Below are 16514 nucleotides of genomic sequence, written 5' to 3'. Positions count from 1 at the left end.
TGCAGTGCCCACCACTCCGGGCATATGAGGCCCCACCCTTCTTGGAGGTAGGTATATGTACCCCTGTTTTCCATATGGGACTCCAGAGGCACAGAAAGGTCCAGCAACTTACCAAGATCACACAGCTCAGTAGTGGTTGAGTCCAGTTCAGTATCTAGTTCTCTCTGATCCTTCCAAGGTTCTCTTTCGAGTGGGCCAGGCTGCCTCAATTAACCGATTTGAATCTGGGTCTTGGGGCAGCCAGATCCCACTAACTCAATCCACACGTGAAAAGCAATGCCAGGGGCTTGGCGGGCCGGGGGGCAGGCCACCCATCCCCTGCAGCTAAGGCGGGGGCCCCAGGGGCCTGCCCCCGTGTGCTGGGACGGAGCTGTGTTTACATTATTCTGCCTTTCTCGTTTGCGTTGCCGCGATCTTGCAGGTGCGGTGTGCCTGTTTCCAAAGCAGATACCCTCTCTCTCTCTCTCTCGTAGGCACGGTGCTGCTGTGCCAGGCAAACCAGGAGGGATCCTCCGTGTACAGTGCCCCCAGTTCACTTGTATATACTTCCGCAAGTAAGCCCGCTGTTGTGGCTCTCTTTTTGTTTTGTGACATAGATCTAAGTCTCGTCACCTTCCCTGCCATGTAAGTTCTCTCCCCTCCCTCTCCCACCTCTCTGTGGCTCTCTGCGAGGTCAAGTTGCTTCTCATAAGCATGTCTCTGTCTTCCCTGTTGCCTTAGCTCCTGAATCCCTCTGCTCATTGCCATCCACTTCTGAATCCTCACTGCCCACGGGCCCCAGCCTTTTGGGGTTAGACCCGTCAAGATGGTGGGACAGGGGGTCCTGGATTGGGGGGAGGGTTATTGGGGAGGATGGGAAGCCATTGCCTGCCTTCTATCAGAGCTCTGCCAATTAACACAAACAATAACTGAAACAAAACGATTTAAGTAAATAAATCCAAACGGTGCCCTCGCCGAGAAAAGGATGCTTGATGGGTGCTCTGGAGCACTCTTTTCTCACTATGGAAAATATTACTAGCCTGGGGCGAGTGACTTGTTTGCAAGGCTGTGCTGTCATTTGCTGTGTGGCTCCAGTGAGGAGGAGGAGAGAGAAAAATGTGGTTCTTCCCAATTTAACCAGAGGGAAAACAACAATAAAAAATTGCCCTTTAAAAACCTGGGCACTTTAGTGCATATAAATGTAATCATCAACTGCTAGGGAAAGGGAGCCAAAAATAAATATGGAAGACAGAGCATAGCGGTCCTGTGAAAGAACCCAAGTCTGCCCTGCCTGGGGAGGAGACTCCGCGTGGAGAATGATGTCTCTGGGTTCCTGGAGCAGGTGGCAGACTTAAAGCTTTCCTGGTTTCCAGCGTCTTTGTGCAGATGCCTGTCTTCTAAGCCTGCCCGTCCTCAGGGAGCCTCCCAGCCCCAGCCGAGCCCTGACCATCTATTTCATACAGTGCGTACATGCCCTGTAAAATCCCCACAACTGCCTGGCAGGACCTCCCCGGTGAGGTCAAAAGTGAGTCCAGGTGAGCGGGGCGGGTGCTGTTTCTGGAACCAGCCTGGGACGGGGACAGGGCGAAGGGGGAGGCAGGGCACCAGGTTTACCCCAGGACAGCAAAGAGACAGGGGAGAGTCCTCACCATCTTGCCAAAATAAAGCTCTTCACTCCCCAGGTGATGTGACTGAGACAAACCAAACTCCTCCCTGGTGGGGATGTGGGCTGGAGTGGGGGAGACTCCAAAATTGTAAAAAGGTGATTTTGAGAAAATTGAGGATAATCTTCAGGAGATGGGAGCCAGCCAGTTGTTTCTCCCAGCCAAAATACAATCTTCCGAAGCAGTTTTGGCATTAATTTAAATGCAAGGTATTTCCCTATGTCCCTGATAAGCCAAAATCTAATCATACTGGCAGGAAGTTTTTTTTTTTCCCCTGAATTTATGAAAATTGTTCCATTTTAAATGTGTATGAGTGTGTGGGCATATGTGTACCTCCTAGAATTATAATGTACTGCACATTTTCACATACAAAATCTTGTTTATTCCCCTCAACCCACACCAGGTAGGTATTATAATGTTTGCTTTCCAGCTCAGGAAATGGGGCAGGACTGAGATGTTGAGTAATTCACCGAGGGTCACACAGTCAGTAGGTGGTACATTTGTTTTTTGAACTTGGAAAAATTATTCAACCTCTGGCTGCCTTTCTGAGTCTAAATCCTATCATCATTCCATTGTACCCATCCTTCCTTCATCTCTATAAATATTATTTTCTGAAGGAGAGTTGGTACACCAAAATCCATCGGAGTGCTATCCTAAAGAACTGCCTGGAATGAAATGCTCTATATTTGGGCTCCTCGGTATATATACTAGTGTTTCTAAGGAACTGAATTTTAATAGTATTGAATTTAACTTATTTTAAATTTAACTAGCCACAAGGAGCAAATGGCTACCAAATTGGACATACAGTGTTCTAATATCTTACATTATATTTATATTTTCATTTTCTTTACAGAAATGATTAAAAACAAGCTAATTACCAAAAAAAAAGCTCATTTGAAAATAGCTAATCTATTGCAGCCTGGAGAAATCACATGCATACACATTATATAGGGGAATATTTCCCAAATTCGCCACAATAAAATAGCCAGTGCATACAGTGAAAAAGAAATCGTCTAAAGCAGGGGTCAGCAAACTCCAGCCCACTTGCCAAATCCAGATCGTGCTTGTTTTTGTAAGGCCTGTGAGCTAAGAATGGTTTTGAAATTTTCAAAGTGTTATAAAACAAAACGAACAGAAAACAACCAAAAAAGAACATGTGACAGAGACTTTACAAAAAAAAGTTTACTGATCCCTGACCTAAACGTTCATTTTATTATTATTAAGACAAAGTGACAATATTACCTGATTTTTCTGATTTTAACAGCAAATGTGTATACTAACTATACAAACATCCTCTGTGCCCAAACTCAGTCCTAGTACGTACATATTTATCCTATTATTTTTACTGAATATGCCATATACACTTTAGGAAATTATGTTAATGACCTTCTAATAGTCTGTTGTTTAAAATATTTTAATCCATTCCCCCACTGTTGAGTATATGAGTTGATAGCGCTTTGAAAAAAGTCAACAAGTTAAGTGTCCTTTTATATCATAGTTTAAAGAAAACAGCAATAAATAGGTAATCCTCCCATCTGATATCAAAGCAGAATAAAAACCAGCTATTAAAATAAGCATCTTGACTTGCCAACTCCTTGGTGATGGCTTCCAGCTCCATAAGGGCCATTAGTATTTTGTAATGGAGGCCAGCCCTGGGACCTCTGCTCCACCCGGGTACGCCAAGGAGCCTTATATTATTTCCCTCCTGACACTTGGCAATGGTGTGGAATCTTTTTCCAGATCCGCTCCAGTCCCTAAGCCACATTGCAGAGGCCTCCTTTCTCCTTGTTCTCAAAGTCAGCAGTGCTTTTATGGTCAGTGTTTGCAGCTAGCCAGCTGCTTGGAAGGCTCATTTCCGTTTTCTCTTCCACATGATGATGCGTATGTTAGTACAAAGCCATGCACACATACACACACACACACACTGGGAATTCCTTTTCTCCCCCCAGCCCTACTGGCACAGGGTTGAGAGCCACCTGTCATCACTCAGGCCTGACTGTTGCATCTCTTTCTCTCTATCATCATTCCAAAAGACCCGGCTCCCTTATTTTGCAGCATTCTTTCAGGATGCCCTTGTTTTTAAGTTTTAAAAAAATTCACGCATTCCTGAATTTTATCTAACAGTCGAACTCCTGAAGAAAGATGTGTGGAAATCACACTTTTGAAAAGTGGGCCCTATGTGCCTCCTGATTTTCATGATTCCTCCTGAAGTTTTAAATTTTTTTCCTGGATCTTCAACTGGCCTCGGATATGTTAGACTTAAATTGCCCCTCTTTGTAGCCAAGTTGCTAATCATCTGTAAATAACATGTTTAAATGCAGTAGGGGAGATGGTTTTGAAAGGAACCCTGCTGAATTAGTCTGTAATGAAAATAATTCGTACTGAAGTTATCTGTTTTTTAAGATGTAGTTTTGGGTAATGAGGTTTTTCTCCCCTTAAGTGAATTGCCCTCCTAATATGACCCAAGACATGAGAGCAGGAATGGAAAATTTCCACTCACCACTTCTTGTCAGTACAACTAAATGCGACAAACTTTTCACATCTGACCCCAGATTTCCCTCCCAATCCCCGAACTCTGGTCCTAATAGACCACTTTTAGCGAGAGTATAAAATGGGCCCCTGTTCTATCACACTTAAATGGAGGTAGACCAGAACTCCAGGGAATTAGCAAGGGCATGAACTAAGTGCAGGACATTTTGTATTAGACAGGCTTTGTGTGGCAAATGGTACAATCCTTAGCAGAGAGGTCAGGTAAGGGTGGGGAAGGGACTTTGTGGGCCTACCCTCTGCCTACTCCTTTCCTGGACCCCACTGCCCACCCCCCATTCCTGGGCCCCTCCTTTCCAGGGAAAAGGCAGGAGCTGTTCTATTAACTGCACACAGTGGAGGTTTCACATCCAAGCTGGCCCCAGGCAGAAGGAGAGAGGTAAAGAACCTATCACCTCCTTTCCAAATTAAAACGTGACCTCCATTTTGATGAGGTGAAAGATCAAGAGGGAAATCATTGCTTACGTGAGTGGGAAATTCCACTTCACATTTGGATTAGCAAAGCAGTTCTTCGCCAATCATTATTCGCCTGTGGAACAGATGCGTCCAAAAGCAGGTAAATGTTATCAGCTATGTTTAGCTTTCTTCCCCATTTTATGAATAGATTTGAACTTACAAAAGTAATATATGTTCATTGTGATCAGTGAAGCATGCAAATAAATGGCAAAATATCCCCTGCTTTATCCAGTGCCACACACCTTATTCTGTTGACACCCTGGTGATTACCTATCCACATTTTCTTCAGGACAGTGCAGAGCTGGATGTACACACTTGCAGTGGAATGTGTTAGTGGTTTGATTGTGTACTCGGGATTATTCACCTCCGTATTGTGTGTGCACTCTACACAGTAAGCTCGCTTTTGTCCACTTAGTCATACATCGTGCCCGTCCTTTTTGATACGTGTGTGCCAATCCATGGCGTGGACAGTCCACAGCTGATTGACCACTCCCTAGCCACAGTCCTTCAAGGGCCTGCCTCTTTTTTTCCTTCATAAAGAAGGCTGCAGTTGACATCTGTGCGAATGTCCTTACTATACTGTGCTTCTCATTCTACGTCTGCTTCTCAAACTTGTTGGTTCACCCCCAACATCCTTAGCAACACCGAATGGGATGTGGTTGCTCCTTTTAAGTTTGCCACATTGGACGGCTGAGAAATTACATCTCCTCTTGTTCTCATCCATTTGCCTTAATACTGGGAAGGGCCTCCATTTTTCACACGTTCAGCTGTCCTTGGAACCTTCAGTCCTGTGACTTTCAATACACACCTGCCTGTTTCCCTTCTGAGTTTTCTCATTTTCTTTTAACTCGCAGATGAGAGAGCTTTGTTCTTTGGGGAAGGTAAACCTATAAACGGCATCAGTGTTGCAAATACATTCCTTATGTTGACCATTCAAATATGCTTACATCTCACTATACATTTTTTAATTAGATAGGCAGATGTATTGACTTTGCCTTGGTTATTCACTTTAGATATCATTTCAGATTACAAAATCTCAACCTCATATGGAGCAAGTTTTGTTTCACATCTTGAGATGAGAGTGGCTTTTTTTTTTTTGTCAAGGACTAGAAAAGAATTTTCCAGGAGAAATTTCTATTTCCATATACTTGTCAATGTAAATAGGTATAATTTCACACAGTGACATAGAAGTCACAGCTGAACATGGATGGCAGGAGAACACCTAAAATGAAATGAAGGTGAATGTCAATTTGTCCTGAAATTGTCATCCCTGTCGAAAGTGAAAGAAAAATAAAATAAAATTCTGATATCAGAGGCAAATGCTCAGGAAACCTAAGTGTTATCAAAATGCAAACCATCTCCTCATTTACTTACTTTCCAACACTCAAGGGCAAGGGGTAGTGGCATAGTTTTAATTGATATATTGATTGCGTATTTTATGGAAGTAATTGTGTGGAATTCATAAAACAATGATTTAAGTGGTAGAAACATATATAAATCAAGCCTGCACTGTTCTACTTTTAGGTAATTGATAAAACTTCCAATGGTTTCAGTAATTAAAGTAACAGCTTAAATTAATTTATGGCTTCCTCACGCTTCTGCCCAATAAAGAAAATGTCAGTAGACTGAGTTAAGTTAATAGAAAGTGCACCTTCAGGTCAGTGTGTAACTGATATATTGGTTTAAAATACATGTCTTCTTTCTCCCTCTCTTTCCAGTAACTCAGAGCTTCACAGTTGCCTCTGAGAAAGCTTTTTCCAATATTGTCTATGGGGATTGCTATAGGATGAAGGGAATGAAGCACTTACCTCATAGACAAAAATGAAGGGGCACCGAAAAACCCTAACTAAATAATATTTTAGTGGGGTTTTCCAAAATCAAAATTAAAGATAGCTATCTAGGATGAACAAAAATATAATTTTCAATGAAGGTAGGATGAGTATGAGTGATTTTTCTTTTTGCCCTGGGCTCCGATATAACTCATCACAACATTTTCTTTAAAAGTTTGATACTCTGTTCATCATTTCATGATTTCAGTAAAGTTGATTTTTTTTTAATTATTGCATTAAAATACCTGTCTGGATCACTGAGGTTTTGGGTACCCTCCCTTAAATTTTGTGCCCAAGGTGAGGGCTTCATTTGCCTTACTCTTAGCCCAGTCCTGACATATTAATAACAGCAGCAGCGACTCATGTTTATTGTGCACCTACTATATATGCCTAGCATATCTAGGCATTCTGCTAAGCATGGACATTTGCATGAACTTTCCCACTTAATCCTCCTAAAGAAAACTGTGAAATGATCAGTGTGCCCTTTTTTCACATTTAGGCTAGGACATTTAGGCTAAAAAGGATGCAGAAACTTGTCCAAGGTCACCCGGCTAGACCAATTACAATCCTAGCATATCTGAATGCCAAACCCCTTCCTCTAAACTTGGACACCAGCTTGGAAGTAGCCCCCACATTCTGCTCCCGGAAATGGCTGAGGGAGGAGTGATCAAGTGGGAGCCCCCAGCCGTTGTCCAGCCTCCCCATGAGGCCAAGGCTGTGCTTTCTCCTTCCTACCCCGAGATTTCTGGAGGAGTTTTCCCTGTCTGGTCTGTCAGGTCAGGGATCTACAAATTTATTTTTTGAAAGTCCAGATGCTAAAGATTGTAGACTTCATGGGTCACTTGTTGCGTCTCAACTCTGTGGTTATAGCTTAAAAGCCAGCCCTGGGTAATATGTAAATGAATGGGTGTGGCCATGTTCCAATAAAACTATTTACACAACAAAGCCTTGGTCAGGCCATCACTCTCACTTGAAAAGGCAGAGTTCAGGACAGCCAGTGGCTGCCTGCCAGCAGAGGTGAGCAGGAGACTCCTTTGCGGTGTGCATCCTTCATGTACCTTTTGCATTTGGTACCACGCCATTATACTTTAAAACAGTAATTAAAATGGAGAAGCATGAAAAGAAAGCTTATTCTCCTGTACATATATACATAAACTCAGTCCAAATACAGTTCACTGACTGCTGGTTCTGCTCTCACAATAAACAAGCAAATCTGGGTGTTGGGGCATTGTTCTGCTTCTGATGGCCTTCCCTAAGACTTGCCTCAGTTTCCCTGGGCTGCATGGTGAGACTCAGGGACTTACCCAGGATCCCTTGTCCTCTGCCTCAGCCACTGCTGTTTCCCGCCTGCACCTCCAACACTCTAGAACATCCTCTGTACTGGACCCTTCATGCCAAGACTCAGACACATCCCTCTGAGCCAACGGCTCAGCTTTGGGGTGGTGATGTAGTTATGTCCCCTCTAGTTGTGCCCTGTGTGCTTTCCCATCACATCATTTTTCTCTGCAGTAATTCCTTCCATTCTTTCCTCATTTTAGTCATCCTTTGGTGGGGGAGGGGGTTGGCAATGCATCCCTTCATTCAACCTATTTTTATTAAGCTCTTCCTACACACCAGGTGCCAGCCCGTGCAGTGACAATAGAGACCTGAGCCACACCCCCAAAAGTCAGCCACTATAGGGCCTACCTTCTCAAGGGGACACAGGTAATAGAGAGCTAGAGAATGTTAAGGACTCAGAATTGCACACATGTTACTTACAGGGATACTAAAGGGGAAACACCCAACAGGAGCTTTAGCCACTATTAACACTGCCTGTGGGTGCCTCTTGGTAGGTGAATTCACTCTCACTGCTTCCACCATCATCTATCACTATAGATAGATGCACTTGGTAGCTGGAGATCCTGTTTTCCTCATTTAATCCATGGATCAAGAAGTCTTGAGATGCCTACTGTGCGCTACGCTCTGCCTAGTCCTCGATCGAACTCAGCACATGCCTGATTTTCTGTCCATTGGTGACTTCACAGGTGTCTAGCCACCCACCGCGCACTGATGGATGAACTCCACAAACCATTCTTTCTCTATCACAGAGGTACCCTGGCTTGGCTTGGCTCCATCTGCCCTGCGTCCCCATGGCCCAAGATGTCTCTGAGTTTTTAATCGGTGGTTTTTTTTAGAGGTTTTACTACCTTTTATGTTAATTCAGTTATTCCACCTGGATACCGATTTGCAAGACAAGTTCATCTTTTATTTGGATCCCCACCACCACCACTTTGGCTGGGTCATAATCATATCCAAGTTTGTTGTTGTGATTATTTTGTCCTTTTGTTAAAAATCAAAACAGAGACCAATTTCCCAGAAAAATTTAAGAACACAAAATGAACACCCCAGGTATTTAAAAGGAAGGATCTGCAAGAAGCAACCACACTTCAGGCGGCTGCTCTCTGGCTCTCCGGGCACTTTGGATATTAATCTCAATGTGGAATGATGGTTTCCGTCTTTTCCAGATGAGGGTCTCACTCTGCAAAAGGCTGCCAATTGCAAAAACTACCATCCTGTGGTGTGCCCCCAAACATCTTATTTGTCTTGATATTTCTTTCACAGAAATACATATGACAGATAAGGAGTCACTGGAGGATGCGTCTGCTTTGTGTCAGACAGATATTAAAACAATAAACTAGGTTGCCCTGGGATTCCCACACAGGCACAGCCAGAGAACAAGGCCGAGATGAGATGTTTCTGGAAGGCAGTGAGGCAGTTGTTTGGGGGAAATTCCCTGGAAACCCCAAGTCCTGTGATAGCACTGACAGAAAGTATTGTTTTAATGCTCATGTTACTTAAGATGATCAACTGCCTGGCGCCGCTCTCACATTTAACGCCTTGACAATGCCCACCCTCCCCTGTCCTTCGTAGAGGCGAGTAGGAAACCCTTCAGTGATTCGAGAAACACGTTAGAGTGTCTTTCTTTTTAAAGTGCTTATCTGCACTTTGTTGGCTTCCCAAAAGTTATGTGGATTTAAAATTGAAAAAAAGAACCTCTTCCAAGTTCAGAATTCTGAACTTGGAATTTGCTGGAGCCAAAGATAAGATCCTGTTTGATTCCCAAGGTAAAAGGGATGCTTAATGCAAAGGAGCAAGTGTGTGTTCCTAGGGGGCCCCAGCTTTGTAAATTGAACCAAGGCCTCTCCAGGGAAACGGAGCTGGGGGCGAGCAGCTGAGGAATGTGGAAAGAGTGTGCAGTGGCGCACATGCAGGGCCAACCCCCCGGTGGAGGTCCTTGGTGTTTCTTGCATGGAAATGTGTCCAACCACAGAGATGGCACGTGCCCCTCCTTTTCTCTTCAAAAAAAAACCAAACCTCCCCTTCCAGTACAGAGATACATAAAAGGAAACCAGGCTCACCTCCCATTGAAGGAAGAAGAGCCTGGAAAAGCTAATTGAAACACAATAATTTAAACATTTGCTTAGCCCAGAACTCCAAAAATGCCATTTTGTCAAATCATGTTTTCAATTTATATAAAAGAACTGTCATGCCAAAAGCTATTTTATCACTGCTGGAGAATATGGGGGAGAATGTTAAGCAAATGCAGTCTCAGGATCAAATAGCACATCACATACTTTAGTTCTATTCCTTGCGTTTTTGTTTGCAGGAAATGTGGGCTCTTGAAGCCTCTTTGCTTTTCATGTGAAAACAAACAAAAACCTCCTTTACGAGGTACCCTGGCCTGGGGTATATATATCATCCCCATCCCCCGGCAATTGCTACAGGAATCTAAGAAATGCTTCCAAAAGATGCTTTATCACTGGCAAATTCTAGTCTCCATATTTTTTTATTACAAAATTCTCCTTGAACATCCGTGTGATGTAGTAAAAAGAGCTGGATTCAGACTGAGCCGAAGTCCAAATTGTCACCGTCCACTAGTTCTGTGACTTTGGGCAAGTCACTCGCTGTGAAAATAGTGACGGCTACCTACCCTTGCATGAGTGTTACAAGAAAGGACTTGCAAAAAGAGTCATTCAGGCTGCGGGAAGCATTGTAGCTCTGCACGCGGATAATCTTGACCTTTCATTCTTGGAAGCCACCTTCTTTAGGGTCTCTGAAGATTGACCCAAGAAGCACATCTGGAAGGTTTCTCTGGTTCTAGTGGCTGGGACAGCGGGACCTTCTCTGAATGGTTCTCTTTCAGCCTGTCCTGTGTAGGGGTTTCAGGGATTCCAGCTCAGATAACAGGTAGCGTGGGTAGCCCTAGGACCAGATGGTACCTGTCCTCCAAGTTTGCCTTAGGTGTTGATCAAAGGATCAAGACTCAGTCTTTCAAGTCTGGAAGCTGACGCTCCAAAGCAGATGGTCACAAAACCAGTGTACTAGCTATTCCCACTGTGATATCTTGAAAAGAAACGAATGATGCATTTGCATCATGTACCCATCCCAAGCATCACCACCAACCCCCTCGGAGGGCATCAAGTTTCAGGAGCTGCAGTAGCCCTAGAGGACCATGGGAAATCTAGCCCAGCTCAAGAAAGCTCATTTATCTCACTTGCCTGTTTCCTACCTAGAGAGGCAATTCCCCCAGCTTGCTGTTCCAGCTAGCTGTTAAGAGAGAGCACCAACGATTTAACAATGAACCTTTACTGTGTATATGCACTCAAGAAAGTATTTATATAAATTATTTGACTTTTCGTATTACCGCCTTAAAAAAAAGCTAAATTGACACTGGTACAGGTTTTGTCAAACTAACAGATTATGGCACATCGCTTTATCCAAATTAAAATAGATTTCAGCATTGCAGGGCTTTGTCAGTCTGCAGCACTCCTTCAAACAACTAAAAGTACCTTTGCAGATGCCTTCTGCCCTCCTGCCAAATTAAACACTCCCCAAGATTGAGATTCATGCTCCTTTTGTTGAATGAAATGTTACCAAAAAATCCTCCCTGGGAGGATAGTGTCAATACCTGCTAGAAGACAGATCACAGATATCTCTTTTGCACAGTAAAAGCATATTACTGCATATTCAACAGCCATGTTATTCACCACATGTTTTGCATTAATCCATCTATTTGTAACCTGGGAGGAGAGAGACAATTGCTAACTTTGGGGGGCGAGCAGGAATAATGTGACAACTAGTTGAGGTCAACTAGTTGCCCTCATTCAAGGTCTCCAAGACCAAAATACTCACGTACACGTGTGGCTAGTGTGGATTTTCTTATTGCTTATTGAATTTGCTTTTAAATTAGGAAAACTTTCTGCTTTGGGAACATCAGACCCACTGTTCAGCGTTAATCCTTATGTATTAATTGGATTTAGTTTTCTTTCTTTTTTTTTCCTAAATGACTCGTTTATTTCATTTCAAAGAAGATATTTATTGCTAACCGAGTTTTGAGGAAAGTGATATTTGATAGCAATATTAAAAATCAATTACTTAGTAATCGAAAAAAGTGCAACACCCCAAAATATTATCCAAGTTTCTTATTCAAATCTTTCAATTCTTTGAGAAACTTTTTCCTTGAGAAGGAACACACTGCTTTGTTCACAGGCTGCGTGTCTATGTGTGCTACCTCCACTGCTACCATTCTAGCACAGCCAAAAGGGGCAAATTGCTGGGAGAATCCACTTCTCCAGTATTTTGGAGTCCCCAGTGGGTAGGGAAACAACTTGCCCTTGGAGTTTTCTCAGGTACACGAATCAGTGTTGATCTCACGGCCTACATCCCATTAGCAGCAAAAAACCCAAACCCTTCCAGATATCTTGAAATCTCAGAGCATAAATATAGAATTGAAAAAACGGTGCCCCTCCAAATCTATCCCTGCCCCCCCCCACACACACACACCCTCCATCAAGGAGCATACTGAGGTCGCTGGGAGACTTAGCACAGATCCCCCTGCAGATTAACTCGGTTTGCTATAAATTGGGGCTGCCGTTCTCTTGGGCGTGGCATGGACAAAGGGAGATGATGTAGCAGCTTGTACAGGCAACGGAAGGGAAGCCAAATTGAGAGCTTCAAGGGACAAGGAAAGCTTTTGCCCAAAGCCCAGCTTGGAGACCTTTATCCTCACAGCTGTGTCGTGTTCTAGACAAACACATAGACTCTGGTTTCACACTGCTTGCATTCACATCGCTGGGCAAGGTTCTGAGCTGCTCTGTACCTCAGTTTCCTCCCCAGGAAAGTAAAGATAACAATAGCACCTTGCTCATATAGTTTGGGGAAGAAGAGTTGGTGAATTAATCCATGAGTCTGGCAATCGACCGCTGTTAGTAACTGTTATCATATCATGCAGTCAGATCTCCTTAAGCCCATAGTGGAGTATGGAATATTGCCAAATGTAAGCACCTATCTGCTTGGATTTTTCCACTTACTACTGAATTTTTAGACAAATGAGGTTTAGGCTCTCTCATCACTAACGTCCGCACTAAACCACAATTTCTCTCTGAATATGCGTCCTTCAAAGGAAGCATCTTAATCACTGGTTATCTTAGCAACTCATAAATTCATAGACCATCACCCATTTTCCTCTATAACTGAACTATTGTGGCATTCTATGTTTATCTGACAATTTAATCAAAAAACATTTCAAAGATTATCCTATTCCAGGAACTCTGCTAGGTGCTGGAGAGAGGGTTGTTGCCAAAATAATATCCCTTTCCTCCTGAATCCCAGTGGAGAAGGATATAATGAAAATGCAACTATTAATAAAGGAGCAGATAAAAGAGTACTAAGGGAAGGAGCAAAAGCCTGGTGATGTGACAGAAAAAGCTGTGGGATCTGGATGAGGTTAGGTAAGATTGATATGAAAGATTTCAATTAGGGGTCAAGACAAACTTTAGAGACTGGACAGAACAGACTCAACAGGGAAAAGCTATTGAGAAGCAGCAGCCAGGGAGGTTGGAGGAAAATGGGGCATTTTAGCTTGGTATAGTCTTATCCCCAACGTCTAGTTGAAGTAGAGATTTAAGGCAATAAATTCATCTTGAGGAATCAGACCAATACAGTGCCTCTTTCCTTGCAACAACGTGCATTTCTCTCCAAGACCAAATTCTTGCCAATTCCTTGGACACATCCCAATCAAACCTACAACTGCCTAGAAACTTCTTTCTAATTTGGATTTGACTAAAACTTTTGTACCATGACGTTATGTAAAGAGATTCAATTATGGTGCACAATGTTTTGTGAGTAACTGCTGCCCATAAAAAGTTAATTAATCAGGGCTGTGTCAATTTCCTCGTGCCATGTCAATTTGCTGCAAGGTAATTAATCACTAATCACCCACCAAGCAGCAGGCCGAGGGACAATCCACGAGCCATTTATTGTCCTTCGCCAAATAAATGGCACGCACAGCCAGGAAGAAACACATCTTGCCTTTCATAATATTTTTATCGACACTTTTGCATCTTGCAGTAGACTGCAGCAACAAGCAGCTGCAGTTCAATGGAATATGAATATTAAAGAAACAAATGAGGAGAGATTTATAGGACATTGCGTTTCTGTTATGTCAGTTTTGAGATTAAACTGAGCAAATGAACAGTGAAAAATTACTCTTCCATGTGGAGAACGGTGATTAGACTTGTACATTAATTAGAAATTTTTGTTTTTCTATTCAATGCATTTCAAATGAGGATGTCCTATAAGGAACTGTTTGTCCAAAATGTAGATTTATTCACTTCTAAACAGCAGAATTTAGCATCGACATGCATTTTAGACCAAAACAAGAGTAGATCCCAAATGTGTACTTCAGGGATAACTCTATATGAACGGGAGAACCAGAGATTCCACAAATTAAATGACCATTTTGGTATTTTTTGCAAATGACTGAAAGGATAGAAACCCCTGTCCTTTTTTTCCAAATCCTGAAATTACTGAATTAAAAAAAAAATGGAAAGCTTTTCCATTTTTATTTTGACCTATAATGTAATGTGCTCCATCATATTAGATTTTCCATTTAATGTAATTTAGAGGTAGCGACCTACACGTGTGCAAGTTCTGCGTTATAAACCAATTAGAAGTAACTTTATTTGAGATTGTTTTGAAACCCGAAGAAAAATTTTCCCCACTTGGAAAAATAACCAAACTATTTGACTGTTCATTCTGATGTTTATCGCACAGTACTCTGCTGCTGAAATCTCCTGCTCCATGAGCTCTAACTGGCTGTTTCATTTGCCTCAGTATGTTACCTATTATGCCAGTTCTTAATTTATGGTACAGCACATGGAATGGGAGTTCCCTCAAGGGGAATCCTGCAGAACGGTGAACCTGCTGTTGAAAGGGCTTATGAACCCCCAGAACTGTGTAAATGAATATTTCCTGCCATCAATTACCTGCAGAACAATTCAACCCCAAATTAGCATGAACATCTCATGCTCTGAAAACCATCAAAGGGTGGTGAAAGGTGGCATTATGGAGCAAAGGGAGAGGAAGTATGGGACAAAGAGTGAGCCAGCCAGCCATTCTGATGGCTCACCTTTTCCAGGGCATCTGGCAATCTCCTGCAAATGCAAACGAGAGCACAAATGCAAAGAATAATTGCCCATTAAAGCGGTTGTATATTTTTATGGCTTTGATGCAGAATCTGCCCCCCTGTCGGGTTTTGCATCTGCTACTTTTCCATCTCTCCGGGAGCTCTAAAATTTTAATATGTGGTTTATAACCCTCAAGTATTTTCCACTGGTTTTGTGTTTCTTCTCTTGGGATCTCCGAGCTGATAAGATGATCTCATTTGTGTTTATTTTCGAAGGTAAGCACCAGGTTCGTAAAAGAGACTGTAAATACAGTGAATGCAGAGCGCATTAAGGTGGGAGGTGGGGCTTTGACTTTGAGAGGGAGGCAGAAAGTAAGCACTTGACACTTGGGTAAATGGCCCATTTGCCTGGTTGATACACCCACACGATTCTGCTTTCAAATATTGATTTGCCTTGACTCTTGAGTACCTCCCAGTGTGTGTCTTGTTACGTCCTAATGCTTCTGCAGTGTAGAACTCCTTATTCCTAAGAACTGTGATTCCTAAGAACTCCACTAACCACCCCAGAATATGCTCTGGATATAAATCCAGCTGAAGGGTGGAAGCGAGTGGGCTGAGAATGTTGATATGTCAACAAGACGCGCAGTCAGCGTTTGCTCCGAAAGCTCTTGCCCTGGTTTCTTTGAGAGAAACTCATTTTTAGCTTATGAGCTAAATCCAATTTTGTTGCAGTGATACCAGATTTTTCACTTTGATTCATGCTGTATACGGTTTAAGAGGGAACCTTTCCAGTATAACGAATCTAAGATTTTCCCTCCCTCGTCTTCCTCATTCAAGAAATCTACCTCCAAATCAGCCTGAATACTTGCCATTGTCCTCATTACTGATCTGTTTACATGTTTATTAACCAAACATACAACTAGAAAAACTTCAGACTCTAGTGTAGGAGTTCAGACATGGCTAGACTTTCGTGTCTCTTTTTTCTAACGTTTTTCTTTAACAACGAGGCACTTACAAATAATAGGACGAGAGGTTTATGACTTTTATGTTAACATTGATTTACTCCACTCCAGAAATGGTGAGGACATTGTGAGTTTCCATTTGGCATTTTGCATTGGATTTATTAAACATTTATTGCTCACTTACTGGACCCAGACTCCTGAGCTGGGGCACTGATAGATGATGATAACTTTAACTCAACAATAGATAAGTGTCATGCCACAAAGCAATCATATAAAGAAGATGTTTTCTTTCTATGCGGTTCAAGGATAAAGCCGTTTTAGTCTTGTTTAATCTGTATCTGAATCATCTGTCCAAATTATTGCTTCAAATATGCATTTAACCACGTGCAAGAGTCCACAAGCCAGCACACCTGGTAGGCAAGTGAAAATAAAAACCTGTTTCTTCCATCCCAATTTCAGTCCAAAGGGAGCCTGACAAACACTTGCATTTTTTGCTCTTGAAATTGATCGTTTGTCTTAGTGGCATGAGAAGAGAGCCAATGCCATCCTAAACCAGCCATGGGGCAAGACTCCTAATAGAGATGGGGAGAAATGCAGAAGGTACAGTTACAAATAAGACAAGTTAGGGATT

General features: G+C 42.5%; 1 protein-coding gene across 50 annotated transcripts in view; it reads left to right on the top strand.

Annotated features, from left to right (window-relative positions):
• The window catches only part of RBFOX1 (RNA binding fox-1 homolog 1), a 1470157-nt gene that overhangs the window by 1391850 nt on the left and 61793 nt on the right, over positions 1-16514 (top strand). For 37 of the 50 annotated variants that reach the window (XM_071211399.1, XM_071211389.1, XM_071211388.1 and 34 more), the window contains one exon: positions 474-554. The exons of the other annotated variants lie outside the window; for them this stretch is intronic. In XM_071211399.1, the coding sequence (XP_071067500.1) occupies positions 474-554 (81 nt within the window). The remainder of the gene's footprint in view (positions 1-473; positions 555-16514) is intronic. 50 annotated transcript variants of the gene reach the window in all.

The sequence above is a fragment of the Dasypus novemcinctus genome, chromosome 23 (genome assembly GCF_030445035.2).
Source record: "Dasypus novemcinctus isolate mDasNov1 chromosome 23, mDasNov1.1.hap2, whole genome shotgun sequence".
In the NCBI taxonomy this organism is placed as follows: domain Eukaryota; kingdom Metazoa; phylum Chordata; class Mammalia; order Cingulata; family Dasypodidae; genus Dasypus; species Dasypus novemcinctus.
This window is presented reverse-complemented; position numbering and strand designations above follow the sequence as displayed.